This window comes from Lissotriton vulgaris, chromosome 10, assembly GCF_964263255.1.
Source record: "Lissotriton vulgaris chromosome 10, aLisVul1.2, whole genome shotgun sequence".
NCBI classification, from domain to species: Eukaryota; Metazoa; Chordata; class Amphibia; order Caudata; family Salamandridae; genus Lissotriton; species Lissotriton vulgaris.
This window is the reverse complement of record NC_141698.1, coordinates 737,727,294-737,745,469: the sequence shown is the minus strand read 5'-3', so window position 1 is coordinate 737,745,469 and position 18,176 is coordinate 737,727,294. Positions and strand designations below refer to the sequence as shown.

At 43.2% G+C, this 18,176-nt stretch overlaps 1 protein-coding gene across 2 annotated transcripts in view; it reads right to left on the bottom strand.

Annotated features, from left to right (window-relative positions):
- Positions 1-18,176, bottom strand: part of ODAD2 (outer dynein arm docking complex subunit 2) — a 1,227,385-nt gene that overhangs the window by 215,615 nt on the left and 993,594 nt on the right. For both annotated transcript variants that reach the window (XM_086941603.1, XM_086941602.1), the window contains exon 14: positions 14,339-14,449. In XM_086941603.1, coding sequence (XP_086797729.1) covers positions 14,339-14,449 — 111 coding nt within the window. The remainder of the gene's footprint in view (positions 1-14,338; positions 14,450-18,176) is intronic.

Genomic DNA, 18,176 nt, shown 5'->3' with positions numbered 1-18,176 from the left:
CTCTCTGGAACTAAAAGAGCACGAGTGACTGAGCGAAAAGTAGTACACTGCTTCCACGGTCCTGAGGGACCAGGGTAGCTGATACATAAGGCCAACATACCTGGTGGGGTTGTTTAGAATCAGTCTGACACCAGTCCTACAGTGTATGTTGTCCGAACATGCACATACTGTATACGTTTTTATAGGAACTACACGACAACGTGTTCAAAAATGCCCACATTGCTGCCTGACAGATGTCCAGGACTGGGACACCTCGAGCCAAGGCCGTAGTCACAGCCTTTCCCCTGGTGGAATGGGCCTTTAATTCCTCAGGGGGCTGCTTCTTAGGCAGGGCATAGTAGATCTTAATGCGGAGAATGACCCATTGAGAGTTGGTCCTTTTCTGCACTGTCTTTCCCTTCTTAGCGCCCACGTACCCCACAAAGAGTTGGTCATATTCCCAAACTCTTATGTGAGGCCAAGGTAGACCAACAATGCTCTTTTTGGATTGAGGCGGTGGAGACACTCCTATTCCTTAGAGGGATGGAGGGGAGCAAAGAAGGTGGGCAGCATGATTAATAGACCCAGGTGGAATGGGTCCGGATGGCAGATTTTCCCTTGGTCCACTGTCAGAAGATCCGGAATTGGATGAAGTACTATCGGATCGCTCTCTGACAGAAGGAGTAGTTCTGAAAACCAAATCTGGCAAGGCCACCTGGGGCTATGAGAAGGATGAGACATGGCTCCCTCTGCATCTTCCGAAGTATATTTGGGACTAGAGGAATTGGCGGAAAAGCGTAAGCATACATTTTTGACCAATTTATCAAAAAAGCATTCCCTCACAACCCTGGTTGGGGAAGCCAGCTTACATAAAATTGGCATTTGCGGTTCCAACTGGTCGCAAATAGATCTAGATTGGGCCTCCCACACTGCTGAAAAAGGTTGTCCCGCGATGGCTAATGAACTTCCCACTCGTGATTGGAGGAAATTGACCTGCTCAGGGAGTCCGCCAGAGCATTGGACACTCCCAGAACATGACCTGCTGATAAAGTTATTTGATGTTGAATCGCCCAGTTACAGATCTGCTGTGCTTGTAGGGACAGCAAAGTGGACCTCGTGCCTCCTTGTTGGTTCACATAATGCATGCTTGTAGTCTTGTCCGTCCGGATCAACACTGAAGCACCTTGAAGAAGGGTGCGAAAAGATCATAGCGCCCGGAATATCACCAGTAATTCCAGAAGGTTTATGTGCCAATTTCGTTGCTGAGCATTCCATTTGCCCTTGACTATGAGACCCTGAAGATGCACCCCCCATCCCTCGACTGAAGCATCTGTTGTAAGGATGAAACTTAGATTGTCTGCTTCAAAGGAGCGGCCTGCTGACATGTTTGTTTTGGGAGTCCACCACAGCAACGCTTTGTGCATTTGGCAAGTGATGGCTATCACATCGTCAAAAGACCCTGATGCCATTGTTTGTCAATTTCCTCTTGTAATGGTCTCATTTTGAGACTGCAGTTGAGAATTAGGGGAATGCAGGAAGACAGCATTCCCAGAAGCGACTTGAACTGTCGAACATAAATGGTCTTTCTTGCCCGTAGAAGAGATGCCAGCTCGGAAATCCATTATTGTCTTTCACTTGAGACATACGCCTTTGCTTTCTGAGTATTTATTATTGGTCCTAAGAAAGGACGCACCTGAGAGGGAGTGAAGTGTGACTTCTCCAGGTTTATGGACAGGCCCAGTGACTGAAATAGAGATCGGCATGTTTGAGTATGTCTCGTTGCCACTGTAAATGACTGCATCTTGATTAGGCAGTCGTCCAGGTAGGGAAAAATGTGGACACTCGCTTGACAAAGATATGCTGCCACCGGTTCCAGAACCTTGGTGAACACTCGGGGCACAGAGCGGAACCCGAAGGGTAGGACGAAATGGGAGAATAAATGGGAGATTCGTCCTCCAACTTTGGCTGGGGTGCTGAACAGAGTGGTAGGCAGGTGGCGGCTGACACCGCTTTTTACAGGAATCGCTGCCTCTGTAGGAAGATTTTCCCCTGTACTGATTATAGGAGACAGCTGGTGGTTGACAATACGTTTGCTCTTGCTGTGATGATGAGTAACGTTGTTGTCCCGGATACTGTCTGTTCTGATTGTAACCTCCTCAAAAGGAATAGGAGGAACCACAACCTTTCGCACCACGAAAAGATGCTTCTTAAATTGCAAAGTGCCTAGAGCATGTGCGGTGTCAGTATCTTTTTTTAACTGCTTGTAGGGCATCACCTATGTGCTGCCCAAAAAGTGATTCTCCGTCAAAAGGCATATCAATAATTTAAGTTTACACTTCTTGGCTAAAAGAGGTAGTTCTTAATCAAACCTGCCTTCAAGCAACTGCTGTCCATGCCAATTGACGAAAACCCATGGAAGAGACATTCACTGCGCAATCAGTGATCTCGGCAGAGATCTTCTCACCCTCCAGAAGAATCTTTAATGCTTCGGCTTTTGAGTCCTCAGGCAACAGATCGATAAAAGGAGAAATGTCTAACCACATTTGCCTATCATAGGGGCCTAGAATGGCAAGGGAATTAGCTGCTCAGACCTTAGTTGTTGCCATAGTTAAAAATGTTTTGCCAATGGCATCAAGGCATCTGCCTTCTCGGTCAGGAGGGTCCGACAAAGGAGAAGAAGGATTCCGGGCATAACGCTGAGCAGCCTGTGAAATAACCGATTCTGGCTTCAGTTGACCAGTTAAACAGGCTGGTAAATTGTCTGGTGCTTTGTACTTTTTATCCAAGAGCAGCAGAACTCCTGGAATGGAAGCAGGGGTTTTCTTGACCTTCAAACCCACCTGCCAGATGAAATCAATGATAGGAATCGCTTGCACCTGTTTAACTGGTTGACTCTTAAAAGCATATAACAAACAGTCCTCATCCTTTGAGACTATAGGGAGATGAAATCTCTTGGCTGCTCTGTCCAGGAGGACATGAAATCCACCTATATACACAGGTGGAAATTCCACAGGAGTAGGAGTGGTAGGCGGCGGTGTTTCAATTTGGTAACTGTAGGGATCTATCATTCAACGCCCCTTCTTCTCTCTCCTCATCAGTTGAATGAGTGTCTTCCATAATATGAGCATTAGATGCCACCGGAGAAGTAGGAGGGGCGGCACAATGATTGAAGAAGGTGGAGGGTATAGGCGACTGAGGAATCAAAGAAGCTGGGTCTGAAGGAGGGAAATTGCAATAGTAGTCATCCAGCATGTGTTGCAAATTTGAAATGAGTGACAAAGGTATTTGTGCTGCCGGATTTTCAGGCTGTGATTGAAAATTTGGCTCTGAGTAATATCCATAGTCTTGTTCATCATCTATGTCCTGGCACTTAATGAGGAGCTCTGATGGACTACGAACTGCTCGAAACCTATCATCCTCCTCTGAATCATCCTGGTCCACCCCATAATCCAACAGCTGCACTGAAAGATTTGGAGAAGCTTGCATAGGCAACAAAAGGTCCATTGAAGATTGCCTACATTGAAGCAATGAGCTCTTCCTTGATTCAGAAGACGGCAAAAAAGCTTCTGAAGGCTTCAAAGGCACTAGAGGCGTCTAACCTAGCGGTGAAACCAAAGATGACATACTTGACTCTCCATTTGTAAAGGTTTCACTGTCGTCGACGAAGCAACCGTCGACGAAGCAACCTTCGACAAAGCAGGTGTCGACAAAGCAGGTGTCGACAAAGCAGGTGTTGACAAAGCAGGCGTCGACGGAGCTGGGGTTGATGAAGCAGGTGTCAACGGAGCTGGGGTCGACGAAGCAGGCGTCAACGAGACAACCGTCGGTGGGACAGGCGTCGACGAGGTAGGTGTCAGCGATGCAAGTGTTGACGGATCCAATAGATCCTCTGACGTTCCTGTCAACGAAGAAGTGTCCGTCGACGAAAGTTTCTTCTTTATCTTCGTCGACAAAGAGAGAGAGGAAGTAGAGGACTTAGGCATCACCGTCACTGAGACCAGCGTCAACAGAGAAGACGTAGAAGACATCATCATACCAGGTTTAGGTGAGAAAGTAGTCATCATTGTCGTAGTTGTGACGATGGAGGACTTCGTCGACGGCAGAATCGACGACGAGCCCGTCGACGATAGACCAGTTTTCTGAGGTAAAGCTGTATCTGACAGAGATTTTGACGCCTGAGACTTTGATCTGATATGTAGAGTGACCCTTAGCGGGAGCTGAAGTCCCTTTTGACGATGAAGGCTGGTCTTCACGTTTGGAAGAGTGATGTTTTTTCAGAACCTTTGCCTTAGGAGATGTCAACTCCGCCTCACTAGCCCTTTTCTTAGAGGCAACAGTCTTAGGAGAGGAATCACTATCCACATCAGAAACTGGGCCATCCTTCATTTTAAGCTTCTGTAGCCACAGAAGTAATCTACCTTCTCTGCCACTTAAGGTCTTTGGAGGAAAAGTCCTGCATATTTTACAGTTTCCCACCTGATGGTCAGGATGTAGGCAGTAAATACATTTTTTGTGAGGATCCTTGGAGTGAAAACACAATTTTCCACAAGACTCACAGTGTCTGAAGAGTGACCTCTTGGAGTACCGAGCAGAGCTCAGGGAGACTCCCTTCACAAGACGTGCAGTAGAAAATATGAGATAATGAACCTCTCGGGAGAAGGTTCTAGGTGGTGCTGACTCCTGATTGGCTGGAGTTTGGACCATATCTAATGACTTGGACGAGCTAATAAAGTGAAAACTTTTTTCCTATTGAGTGCTACGTTACAATACTTTCTATAGTATTTTTCAGCTATGCTATTGTTATACTATGTATAGATGTATACTAATATTGCTATTTTATGTACTGTGGGACTCCCACTTTGATGACAGGGAATGATTCAAGCATGTGAATCTATGAAAGACACCCCAATACTGGAGAAGAACCAGTTGTTTTTTATCCGTGTTGACATGTGCTTGACCCAGGGAGAGCGACGTTTGCCTTGCAGAATCTGTCTCCACTCATTTATGGGGGAGAGTGAGGTCAAGTGATTTTAGTAAAGGTTAAGTTGCTTTTGAGATCTGTGAAGGGGCAACTCAAGTTTGCTAGTCTTGCATTTAATCGACTTTGATTGTAGTGGATTATTCCAGAGTGTCCCAGCTAGTAATCCTATTGTCATACAATAGAAGGGCATCCTTCTTATTAAAGTTGGATTGTGGCACAGGGTCCAGGACAGGGATTGCTGGTGAAGGCTCTTGGTCGTCCAATGAGCTAAAGCTATGAAAATGGTGGTGTGTTTGTCAAAAACAGGAAAAATCTTCCTTTTCGGTAATCCGCTCGTGCTAGGGGAGCCCTCAGTACATGGGATCCTATATCCCACACTAGAATCTGTGTTGGCATACGATTCAAACATGTTTGATGCCAAACACAACTGGTTTCAGTGCAACCAATATATAGTTAGCCATCTTGTATTTGATTTGATGTCCACTAGATGTATAAAATGGCTGACAGCACTTACAAAGCCTAGAGAATTATCTCCTGGGTTTGTACGGTTGTACTGCTCATGCAGGGCACCCTCACGAACCAAGCTCCCTGCCTTCAGGATTGAAAGGCCTACCTTAGGGGTGACTTCCAGGTTTTAAGTGTAGTGACCTCAGATAAAAGGAAACATATCTGTGGTGAGTGGTGCTAGCACCAGCTCACACAGGCTGAAACATTTGAGTGGCCTCCTATGGGTGGCATAGTACATGCTGCAGCCCAAGGGAGACCCCTGGTGTACCTATGCCCTGGGTATATTATCACCATATACTAGGGACTTAGAGGGGTATACCAGTAGCCTATTAGGAAGGTACCAAAGTATTTACCATAGTCCAACCATATTGCCTAATTCAGAGGTGGAAGTTAAGTCCTGTTCAGCGCTCTTAATGCTTGTGTTTGGGGAAATAGGTACTGGAAGAACACTGGAGTCATCTGTGATGGTATGAATAGCCCCAACAGGATCTTTTAAAAAGTTAAATTTGTGTGAAATGTTTATGGACTTTTCAAACATATGGGTGATGGGAGAGATTAAAGGCTTATCTTCCAGAACAAGTTAGCCTTGCTGTTTTTTGTTGCTGCACAGGATTTTTAATTTATTTTATTTATTTGATGCAATTTTATATAGCGCAAACTTTACCCGAAAGGTGTCAGAGCGCTTTACATAAGAGCCTGTTGCAGAACATAAGGACTAAGGATTACATGCGTTACATATAAGATACAAACAGAAAACAATTGCAAATGTACAAGATGTAAAGTCACACAAGGAAGAGATACTAGTGGATATACTCAAGAGTAACATAGGAAAGGTAGAGAGTACAAAGGTCTACTGCATATACTAGTGGATATACTTTAAGAGTCACATAGGAATGGTAGAGAGTACAAAGGTCTCCTGCATATACTAGTGATTAGAGTTACCTCTATATACATAGGGAAGGGATACGAATGGATAAACTCTAAGAGACACTTAGGAATGGTAGAGAGTACAAAGGAGTTCTATTAAGTGGGGTCAGAGGGGGGATGTAAGTCACTGCACTAGAGAGGGTGGGAGGGATACAAGGGTATTGAGAAAAGGCAAATCAGATAAGGGAAGAAACATTTGAGGATCGTCAAGGGGGAAACTAGGGGAAAGGGTTAAAGGACGAGGGAATGGACAAGATGGCGGGTCAGGGTCCAGAGAAAAGCGGCCGAGAGCAGCAGCAAAATGACGGCCAGGACAAAAGAAAAGTAAAGAAGTCCAGGAGAGTCGTGGCGTCGTTTCCTTCATTCGAATGTGGATGCAGGGCTGCTGCCTGCATCTGGTGTTTTCACAACCCTGCTGCTTTGTTTTGGGGAGGGGTGTGTGTGCCCAGAGGGCCGCTCCGCACGGGCCCTCTCTGCTGGCCCAGAATTGCGGGGGCTGCTGCAGACGCGGGGCTGCCGGGGAGCGCGGCCAGGGCTCACCTTTCTCAGCGGGGGCTGCATGGTGATCCTGCAGGTCCGGGACTCTGCCCTCCTCACACGTCCACTCTCAGAACCCGGGGTTATGCCTCTCCTTTTCTCCAGATAACCTCGGGCCAGCGCTTCAAGGACATCGTCAACGAGCTGGGCAGCGTGCGGCAGGAGGTGGACGGGCTCACCGCCGATGTGGTCAATGTGGGCAGATACAGGGATTGCTGTCTGGAATGCCTTGAACTTGCTAGGGTTGTTCCTTATGGGTTTTTGAAGAGCCAAGTTTTACCTGACCACATGTTAGCAGCCTCTCAAGAGAGCCACAAAGAAGCAAGGACAAAATGGGGCCAGAATGAGGGCACATAAGCATGCACGAGCCACACTGACCTGATACCAGCCGCTTCCGTGCACTGCCCTTGTCTGTTCCTCAATTGCTGAACAACTGCATCCCCTCCTCGTTGAGAAATGTAGCCTTTATCAGTTCTCTCCAAGTACCCTTGATATTACCACTGCAACGAAGTGGAGTAGCTTTATGTCCATAAATCTGAAAATTCCGATGCCTATATAACAGCTGATGTAACAGCTCTGAGACTGCCTGTTGCGTTGAGTGGTAGCCAGGCAGTAGGTGAGGAGGAGCACAGAGTGCATGACTGAGCTGAGCGTTGCCTCTGCGAGCAGGGAGCAGCAGAAGGGGGCGTCACTCCACTTGGCTTGCTGTTGCAGGTTTTATTTTGGGGACGGTGGAGTAGTGGAGCGGTGGAATAGTAGGGTGGTAGTAGCAGTGGTAGTAATGGCCCACAGTGTGGGGTGCAGAGTGTAGAGTGTAGGTGGGGTCAGAGAGGGAGATCACCAGGCTACAACACAAGCCGCACCCAGACCTGTCTGGGACGCTTCTGCAGGGGCCTGGGCTCTGGGCTCACAAACTGCGGCAGGGGACTGCTCCTGCTGTGCTCGGACACACCCCTGGCCCGAACACCGTGGTTAGCCCCACACACTCCTCAGTCGTTGTAGCCGCCCCTCCGACACAGGGCACAGGGGTCTGGCCAGGCCAGGGAATGCAAGTACACTCCTCTCTCCTCTCCTCAGCAAGCTCCGGCTCCACTACATGCTGCGTACTGCGTAAGCATGAGCGAATTTTGCGGATCTCGCGTTCGCGAATTTTGCGGATTTGCAGATTCGCAATCCGCAAAATCCGCGAATTCCCGCGAATTTGCGGATTTTTTGTTTTTTTTGTGTTCGCCCGTGTTTCTGCCAGTTCGCGAGGGTTTTGTACACTTTCGCAAATTGCGAACTTACCTGTCGGGTCGCAAGTTTCGCGAACTTGTTGTTTCTACGTGTCCAGCCTGTTTGGGACACTCTTCTTCATCACTGCCACTCTCTGTCACCACTGCCACTCTCTGACTACTCATGCCACCCTCTGGCCCACCCATGCCACCCTCTGTTTCATCACCACACCCTCTGGTTGTCCAGTGTACATTATTTTCGGCAAAGCAAAGCACACCTTCCCTGCCTCAAGTGACCTGAATTAATTTGGGGCTGATTCATGTGTCACAGAATATTTTTTTAGCTGGCACCTGCTTCCTTAGTGCGCCCTGATTAGTGATCTTTTGCACTTGCTAAGTGCTTTCATTGTTGCAAAATTAGTTACAACACCTGCCCTGCCCCAACTGACAATAATGAATTAGGGGCTGATTAATGGATTTTAACTTCCAGCCTGGCTCCTGCTTGTCTCCCTTAGCTGTAATTCAGGACTTTTGTGGCATATGTGTAACTATTCTGAGGTTCAGAGCAGGGTCACATAATAGTTTCAACTGGCAACTGAACTCTGGAGGGGCCCCTCAGGAAGCACTCCAGGAAATGGCTACTAATGATGAGCCTGAACTTTTGAACCTGGTAAGTAGTTACTTTCAGTTTTGCTAAGATCGTATTTCTGCAATTTTGCACTTATTCGCGGGGCGCGAACTCACGCGAACAGTGCGAGCAGTGCGAGCAAAATCCGCTGCTCGCGGATTTGCGGATTTTGCGGGAAATTCGCAAATCTCGCGGATTGCGGATTTCCCGAAAATCCGCAAAATCCGCGAGCGGAACGGATTTTCCGCCCACGCCTAGTACTGCGTCAGTGAGACTCTGCACTGCACAGAATCAGAGTTGGTTCACCCTCTCACTTATTAATACCCTGTCGTTTAAACAAGTTACCTTTCAAATTAAAGACTCAATTTCAGGTATTAAACATTTAGATAGATGCTTTCTTCATAATAAATTAAGCGGTCCGAGCTCACGTCTTTATGTTTAATAAAGCTATTAAACTAGAACCTGTCTTATCTTTTTGGAAACATTAGTCTATTGTGGAAATTCTCTATGTTAGAGATTTTATTCAAGGGGGCGTGGCTTTGACGCCTAAGCGTCATGGCGGATCTATCGTGAGCTCTGCTCTTCAGCGGACCTCTTTCCCTCATGTGAGCCAATTTTACGCTTCTTTTGCTTCTCTGAGCACTTTATCCTGACGTCGGAAGATGCGGAGCTCCTGTTGGCATAGTCGACGGGCTCTTTCCTGCTATCCTGAATGAAAAACGGCGTCTCTTCACTTTTCCTCATCGCAACGCGGGCGGCCGCCATTTTAGGCGCCGCTATCGCGTCTCCTCAGCACGGTGATAATCTCCTGGAGCAAGGCGGTAATTTCTTCTGCACAGCGACCTGCTTGGTCTTCTTTGCCCCTTTTTTTGGTTTTTCAACCCTCTGCTAACTTCTTTGGAATACTGCTGCATTTTTATGGCAACTTTTTCTATCTCCTCGTTGTTGCTGCATATATACAGCCCCTGTCTGCAAAGTGGATGTGACTTGATGAGAGCATTGTTTAAGCATTGTCTTTCTCCTCTATGTATTTGTTTGGCATTTTTCTGAATAATGCTGCGAGTTATAGCCAGCTTTCACTCTCTCCCTAGATGCTGAAAAGGCATTCGATCGTATTAACTGGCAATTTATGTTTCAGACTCTTCAGTGGTTTGGTTTTGGGCCCTCCTTTATTTCTTATGTTAAACTTTTGTACTCTTGTCCCCGTGCCAGCATTTTTGTTAATAACCAATTTTCTAGATCATTTTCTTTATCCAGAGGGACGAGGCAGCGTTGCCCCCTTTCCCCTTTACTTTTTATCCTGTGCCTTGAACCATTCTTGAAGCGCATTCGTGTCAATTCCCAGATTACTGGCTTCAAGCATGGTTCTGTCGAATCGAAACTATCTGCGTATGCAGACGATATTCTTATATATATGTTTAATCCTGCTAACTCTCTACCTCATTTTTTAAATGAAGTTCGATTATATTCCAGTATTTCTGGTTATAAACTTAATCTTTCTAAAACAGAAGTTTTACCCCTAAATTCCACATGTTATCAGTTTTTGTTTAACAATACTAATTTTACTTGGTGCCCTTCTAAAATTAAATACCTTGGCATTTGGTTTTCAACCTCCATTCGTGATACAATTAAATTTACATTTTCTGCATTACTTAACAAAATTCAATCCCTCCTCCTCATATGGTCTCCCTTATTCCTTTCCTGGTGGGGCAGGTTAGATACTATTAAAATGATGATTGTTCCTCATGTTTTATATACATTATCTATGCTTCCTGTATAAATTCCCAATACTAATTTTTCCAAAATTAATTCTACATGTACAAATTTATACGCCCTAAAGATGAAGGTGGTGTACGTTTTCCAAATTTTCACACTTATCACTCTGCCTTTTTGCTTAAACAATCTTTTGCATTAGCCTATGATTTCATGGATACTACTGTTCCCAAATGGGTACTTATTGAACGCTCATTCTTGAAATATTTTTCTTTTCAGCAGATAATTTTTATGTCAAATTGTTCTTTTTTGTCCGACAGTCCTATTTTAAAATACTCTCGCTCTTTGTTGTATAACACGTTTTCTAAGGATTTCACCCCCCTTCAATGCTTTTTGTCCTCCTGTGTATGGTTTAATACATTTCTTAAGTATAAAGGTAAATCATTCTATTACAAATATTGGAAAGAAAAGGTTTTTGTTTGCGTACATCAATTTCTGCACAACTATACTATAGTTCCCTTTTCCACCCTTCAAACTGACTTCCAACTTCCTGACTCTTTCCTCTATGAGTATGATATTATTGTTGCTGCCATACAGTCTCATTTAACTTCTTTTTCCCTACCATATCTCACACCACCTACATCACCTTTCACTCCTTTGTACTCCTTATTCTCAATTCATAGATCCTAAAGCTGCTCATGTATATAAGTTATTGTTGTCAAATCTTAATGCAAGACCTAAGTCTTCGATTGAGATTGCATGGGAAACTGATTTGTCTGTTTCATTACCTATTACTACATGGGACAAACTGTGGACCAAAATATTTAAAGTTTCTGCTGCTGCTCGCATAACTCAGTCTTTGTATTTTATTTATCAAAGAGCTATTATTACTCCTGTCACTATTTGTAAGTTTTCACCTTCATTGTCCCCATTATGCTGGTCCTGTACATCTGAAACGGGCACGTTAACTCATCTTCTTTATGAGTGTTCTAATGTTTTCTCCTTTTGAAATTCTAGTTGGAATATTTGCATGTTAGTGTTTAACTTTAATACTACTTTATCATTACAAAATGTTTTTCTCGGATCTTTATCGCCTAATGTAGTTATTGCATCTCCCTCTTCTAGATTATTTGACCTTTTTATTGCATTAGCTTTTAAAGTTATTTTATCCTCTTGGAAAGATAATTCACAGATTTCATTTTTAACTTGGTGGGATTTTATTTGTGATGAACACCGAATTTCTTCTGTTTCCTCTTCTTCTCTCTATCTCAAAAAAGCAAATCAGATCTTCTTTGGCTTCCTTTCACCACTTATCTTTCTACACGCTCTCCTATGCATTAATCTTTTATCCTTCCTCTTTTCTCCTATTGCATTACATGATTTCCTTTCTCTTTCTTCTCTTTTCTATCTTTCTTTTCTTCTTTCTTCCCCCCTTTTCTTTCCTGCTTTTCTTTTCCCTTTTATTTCGCTCTCATAATCATTTTTAATCATACTTGCTTTATTTGCTATTTGCCTGATTTGTATATAACACTTATGTTTATGTATGATTCATAATGGCTTTTATTCTTGTAATTCTTTGTTGTTTCTCTTTCTTTGAAAACTTAATAAAAATTTACTAAACAAAAAAAGAGATTTTATTCAACCTGGCAATCCCATTTCATTTGCTATGCTATCTGAAAGGTTCAATCTTCAACCTTTGGACTTCTACCGTTTCTTCACACTAAAAGTAATAGTAAGAGGCATTAAAAGGCTGCATAAGGGTGATTGTTTAATCTTTATTCAGAATCTTGTGTTCAAGACACATATGGCATCAATATTCTATAAAACGTAACAAATGATCTCTAAACCAGAGACTCATCAGATTCAATAAACATGGGACAACTCATGTTCTAAATATAATTTGAATTCATTCCTCCCAATAAATTGGACGATTTATGGGGATATCTGCTGCAATGTCCCTCATTTGTCCTAAAATGTCCCTCATTTATCACAGTGTAAATTTTGGATTGCCTATAGATCAGACTGGACTCCTGAATGTTTACACAATCAGGGACTTTTGTTCTCGGCTGCTTGTTGGCATTGCAATATAACTTCTGGGTGACCTAGAGCATTTACTATTTTACTGCAGGCATATTCGTCTTTTTGGAAAGTCATCAAACCCACAATATCTAATATTTTTAATGTCAACCTTTCCGTAACTCCTACTTTAGCCTCTTTGAGCATACATGCTTGTTCTGATACCCATTTAAATAACTCTCTAACTTCATGGGACTGCTTACTTATTGACATTCTGCTAACTATAGGTGTTATAACAATACTTATCCAACTGGAAGAATTCATTTCATCCCATACACTGTGGGCGTGGGTATGTTTTATAGGAAGTGTAGATCATATATTACACACTGCTACTTTTAATAGCAAATCCTTTCTGGATCTTTATCTGCAAATAATCAACTGTCCTATAATGTACAAGCACTGCGTTTTTAATAGTACTTAATATTTACTTTTTCGTCTCTTCTCTTATTCTTTCTTTCTTCTTTCCTTCTTTCTTCCTTTCCTCTTCTTTACTTTGCACAAATGCATAAATAATTATGAGAGTGCAACATCTTAATGTATACACAATAATTGTTTTCAGGGAATCTTTCCTATGTGGACCATTTATGAAATTTACTATTGACATTGCACTGTTTCATTATGAATTAATTTATAAAACATACAATTTACTTAAAATCAAATAATAAATCATGTAATAACAGATGTGAAAACGTATTTTTATTATTTTAGAATTCTAAAGGTTGATGAAGTAAGGTGTGATTTAGGCAATCCCACTAAAGCTTAAAATGTTTTGAGATCGAGGAGAGCATTCAATTTAAAGGGAAGCATGAGACATATTGGTTAGGGGAAAATTATTCTAAAGAAAGTAACATCTTTCAAATGAGTGTAAATTAAGAGGAGGACTTTTAGCCATAATGAAATTACACAAATGGCTAACTAAAAGAAAGGATCCAAATTAGTAGATTTCAGTCACTTCGAACCTGAACACATTTAGCCGTTTCATGGACAGTTTTGCTCTCAATGGTGTAATCTACAAAAACAAAAACGCAAATGTCCATGTGGAAATACTTTTAACTCATTCCAGTTGGACTTTTCATTGTGTTCAGAGGGCGAAATATGTAGAGGAACAGAGGGAGGCAAAGGAAGTGATCATGGCAATGTTTTGTTATCATGGGACTGTTGTGCACACCCAAAAATTCAAACTTTGAGGCTATTCACGGGTAATTTATACACATTTACACCTAGAAAACCTAGGTATAAGTGTATATTTCAACAAGGAACCAGCAACCATCCTGTTTTCGGTGTGGATGGTATTTGATCTCACCATAATCTAAAGTATTTCTCTGTGGTAAAATAATTGATAAAGTGGTCAACTACAATTTACACTAATCTTAATCCTGCCACAGTGATTCAAATGGATAATCCTCGAGGTGTAAGGGTGTGCTATACAGGTAAATTATAAAAGTCATACTTTTCCCAGCATAATGTTTTTACCCGTGAACACAAACAAAATGAATTTCCTCATTCATCGACATGCAGGGATAATATTCATGCCATTCTGAGCTTGCCATTTGTGAATACTCAGGGTATAACTATTTTCTTGGTACTGTATGTATATGGCATGAAATTAACACATATCTAAAAATAACTCTATAATTCTTCTTCTAATGTGCTGCGAAAAAGTCCTTAATATTTTGAATCAACTTTAAGTGTATTAATGCACTTGGTAGGGGAAGTGAATTAAAATGTTAAAAAATACATTGCAAAGAAGATCACATAAAGGGGTATAAACATTACCTTAAATATTGCACTGGCACAATGCATCTGAAGTTCAGGGTTCTCACTACTAAGATTTTTCACAAGATCTTCAATCATCCGTTCAGTTTTGATAGCAAGCCTATAGCTTTCCTAGAACATATTGAGAAATGAATGAAAGAAAACAGATTTCAGACATTTGCAGCAGTCAGCATTGATCTACAGAATTAGAAATGCGCTTATTAGTGGCCAGATATTGTAAATTTATCCATAGTTAGATAAGGTTAAAGAGCTGGGTCATGTATTTCAATAGTCAGAGTACAGCTTTTGTATAGCACTTGCTATATTTAAGCCTAAAAAAGCTGATCATAGGTGTGGAAATAAAGCATGACTTGAGATAAGCAGCCACTGGCCTCACTACAAGTAACCTGGACCCCACATCCCCTAAGTCTGCACACCTGGAGTTAACGTGAGCAGGGTGACTAGAGTTCTGTTAACTCTGAGAGTGTGCAATAAGGGATTTTTGGGGTATTACCCTGATATTTCAACCTTAAATTGGGAATTGCCAGTTGATTTGGTTTTTCTGAGACCAATTCATCCAGCAGTTTTGAACAGCCAAAGGCTCAGATTTAACCAGCCTGGGGTGTTTCTGTGGACATTATAATTGTGGTAGGCCCAATAAAGAATAGTTTCTTATCTGTAACTCCAGTTCCCTCATAGGGGTATTTCCATGATAAGTCATAAGCACTGAATAGTCCCACCCATGTGCGGGGTCCCAGAAGCACTTCTTCTAGATATATCTTCTTAAGTGGATATTCTTTGCCTTTCTTCAGGAAGGCCTGTAAAGACACTTAAGAGATAGAGAGACAAATAATGCAGCCTAATTATATGGGCTACACTGGCCAAAGCCTTCATCATAAAGTGAAAAAGGTACCAGTATACTATATTTAAGAGGAATCTAAAATGTTTTACACACAGAATAAATCTCCTTCACAAAACCCTTTTTCATGATATATATGAATGAGAGCAGTACAGAGTAGCCTCTTAGGCTGCCATTACATGGCTCAAAAAAAGAGGCTGTGCCATTAATAATCAACAGACCATTGGTATCCCATCATGCACAGCCAGTGGTTGTTACTTCAGTCCTCTTTTTAAGGCGATGTGAGATCTAGGAAGACTTTCTGGACACCTCTGTCTAATCCACTGGGGAGGCGTGAGGGTTGCTTATGACTTATCATGGAAATACCCCTATGGAAGCACTGAGTTGTAGGTAAGAAAGTGTTCCTTCTCTCGTTGGGGATTTCCATGTCCAGTCCTAAGCTTTGAATAGATTAGCAAGCTCATCCCCACAGAGTGTAGTGCAGGAGACAGATGATCATTGGAAAAAGTTAAGCAAATAGGTTCCTTAGGGAAGCCGTCCCTACTTGAGCATCTGCTCTAGCGTCAGAATCTAGGCAGTAGTGTCTAGTGAGTGCGTGAACTGACTTCCAGGTCACTGCTTTGCTACCAGAGTGGGTAACAGAAGAGGGAGAAGAAAAGATTCAGGGTTTCAATCCTGTGGGTTGCATGCCTCCTTGTGCAAGCTGCTGGCTTGTCATTCTCTAGCCTGCCTCTTTTGATAAGGCTGATGGGATCATTGGTACTGCTGTCGTGGACTCATCTGGCAACCCTGATACCAACGAGGGCTTTGAACCCTCTGTGATGAATAACGCCGTTGGGATGACCTGAACGATTTTCATTTTTTTTCCCTCCAAGCCGACGGCCTTTAGCGTCTCCATCTCTGCCTTCATCCTGGCCATCTCCTTGTCGGGGTGAGTCTCAAAGAGAGTTGTTCCAGAGAACCAGAGATTGAGAATTGGTTGTTGTGATTCTGGCTTCAGAGATGTGAGATGAAGTCAAGTGTGTCATGGGAGGGCAACCCCATGATAGTATTTGTGTGCTGCCAGGAGGGATGAATCTGCTGCAGCAATAATAATTTGGTTAGAAACCATGAGACCTTCTGTGAGAATTTCATTAATATCTTTTCGCTTGTCGCTAGGGAGGCAGTCCACAAACTGTTGGAGTGATTCCCACAGCACTCTATCATATCTACCTAGCAAGGCTGTGGCGCTGGCCGTTTTCATTTTAATTGCCTCTATGTTGCAGACTTTCCTAAATAGCGAGTCAAGTTTGCTGCTCTCCTTGCCAGGTGGGACTGTTGAGGTAGGAACTGTGACGTGTTGTTTTTTCACAGCCACCACTATGACAGAGCCCAGTTTTGGGTCTGTGCGAAGGAAGACAGGGTCCTGCTCTGAAGGACAGTATTTTTTCTGCAGCCTAGAAGGAGCGGATTTGACAAAAAATACAGTAAGGAAGAGGTCCATATCCAGTTCTAAGAGACCTGCACATGGGCAGGCAGTGCTTAATTTGTAAAATATGAAGTGTAGGTGTTCAAATGTTTTTTGGAGGCCACACCTACTTTCCTCCCGCTCCACCCATTTCCTCAACTGCTCCATCCACTTACTCTATTAGCTGCACCCACATCCTCAACTAGCACTGCTAAAAGTCAGATGTAATACCCAATCTGGCGAAAACGTATGAGTGATCCTGCGCAAATCACCTTAGCTTCCCTGGCCTTGGGCCTTTATTAGCTCTGATTACAAGTTGGCTGGTGTTTCCCGACCCCTGCACAAACTTGTTTACAGGGGTCGCAATCCGAGATGGTTGGTATTTCCGAAACTGGTATTACTGGGTACCATATGTAAATTGGAAACGGGGGGCTTTTTTCCCTAACGTGTATTTTGGTGCAGCCATCAAAACGCGCATGATTTTCCCCAAAACTCAGAATGGGTATTATTTATTGCAGGGGTGAATTCTAACCCTACAGTGTGGGATTTTATGGAGAGGGCTATATAGTACCTAATCCTCCGACCAACTCGAAGTCCACAGCTTTAATAATGTATGTGCTGTTCAAAAACATAAATGAACCCAAAAAGCGCCACCCGCTTTAAAAACAAACCCCACCGTTCACGATGATTAGCGACGTAATATGGACGTTGATGGGTACATCCTTTAAAGGATTAACAAAACACAATAAGATATTTCGACTGACAGTTTTCATTCACTTTGCCTCAAATACTAATACCTCCACAAAGCATGCACGACTACTTCTTCGAAATGAAGGAAATAAATAGAGGTCTCAAAGAATATAACACCAAGGATTCATATAGTAGAAATAAATACGATTTAAATGTAAATGTAAATGTAAATGTATTGGCATTTATATAGCGCACTACTTACCCGTAGGGTCCCAGGGCGCTTCGACCGCTGCGAAACCCTTCCTGGCTTCCCTGAGAGATGGTCCCTTAATGGGTATCTCCAGGGTGAGACCAGGCATCCCCGGCGGTCTGGTGGGGCCGTTAGTGAAGATGAGGCAAGCTAATGCCCAGAGTTGCCGAGTGTGATCGCTGATCAGAGTGGGCACCGAGGCGAGAGAATTATCGAGTCCGCTGACCCTGGTCCAGAAACCTGCCGCGCCGGGAATCGAACCCTGGTCCCGGGCTCTTTGACTGAACCCACAAATCTGGAAAAAGTGGCACCATAATGCATTACTTAAAACTGCCTACAAAACCGAAATTCGTCTTTTTTAGCAGGGGGCGCGCTGTGCTTTACTAGACGAGTGCATTGCCGTGCCGGTTCGTTACTAAGCAATGAACGGTCCATAAAATATCTAGGAGACACGATGGCTGTGTGCCAAACAGAACAATGGGTTAATGCGCCTGCAGCAGAAATCTGCGTGCAATGTTCATGAGGCATGTTCTATTCCGTACTCAGATATCAAGCCTTACTGGGACAATATAATGAGTACCAACCCTATTAATTGTAGAAGCAGCTGTTACTA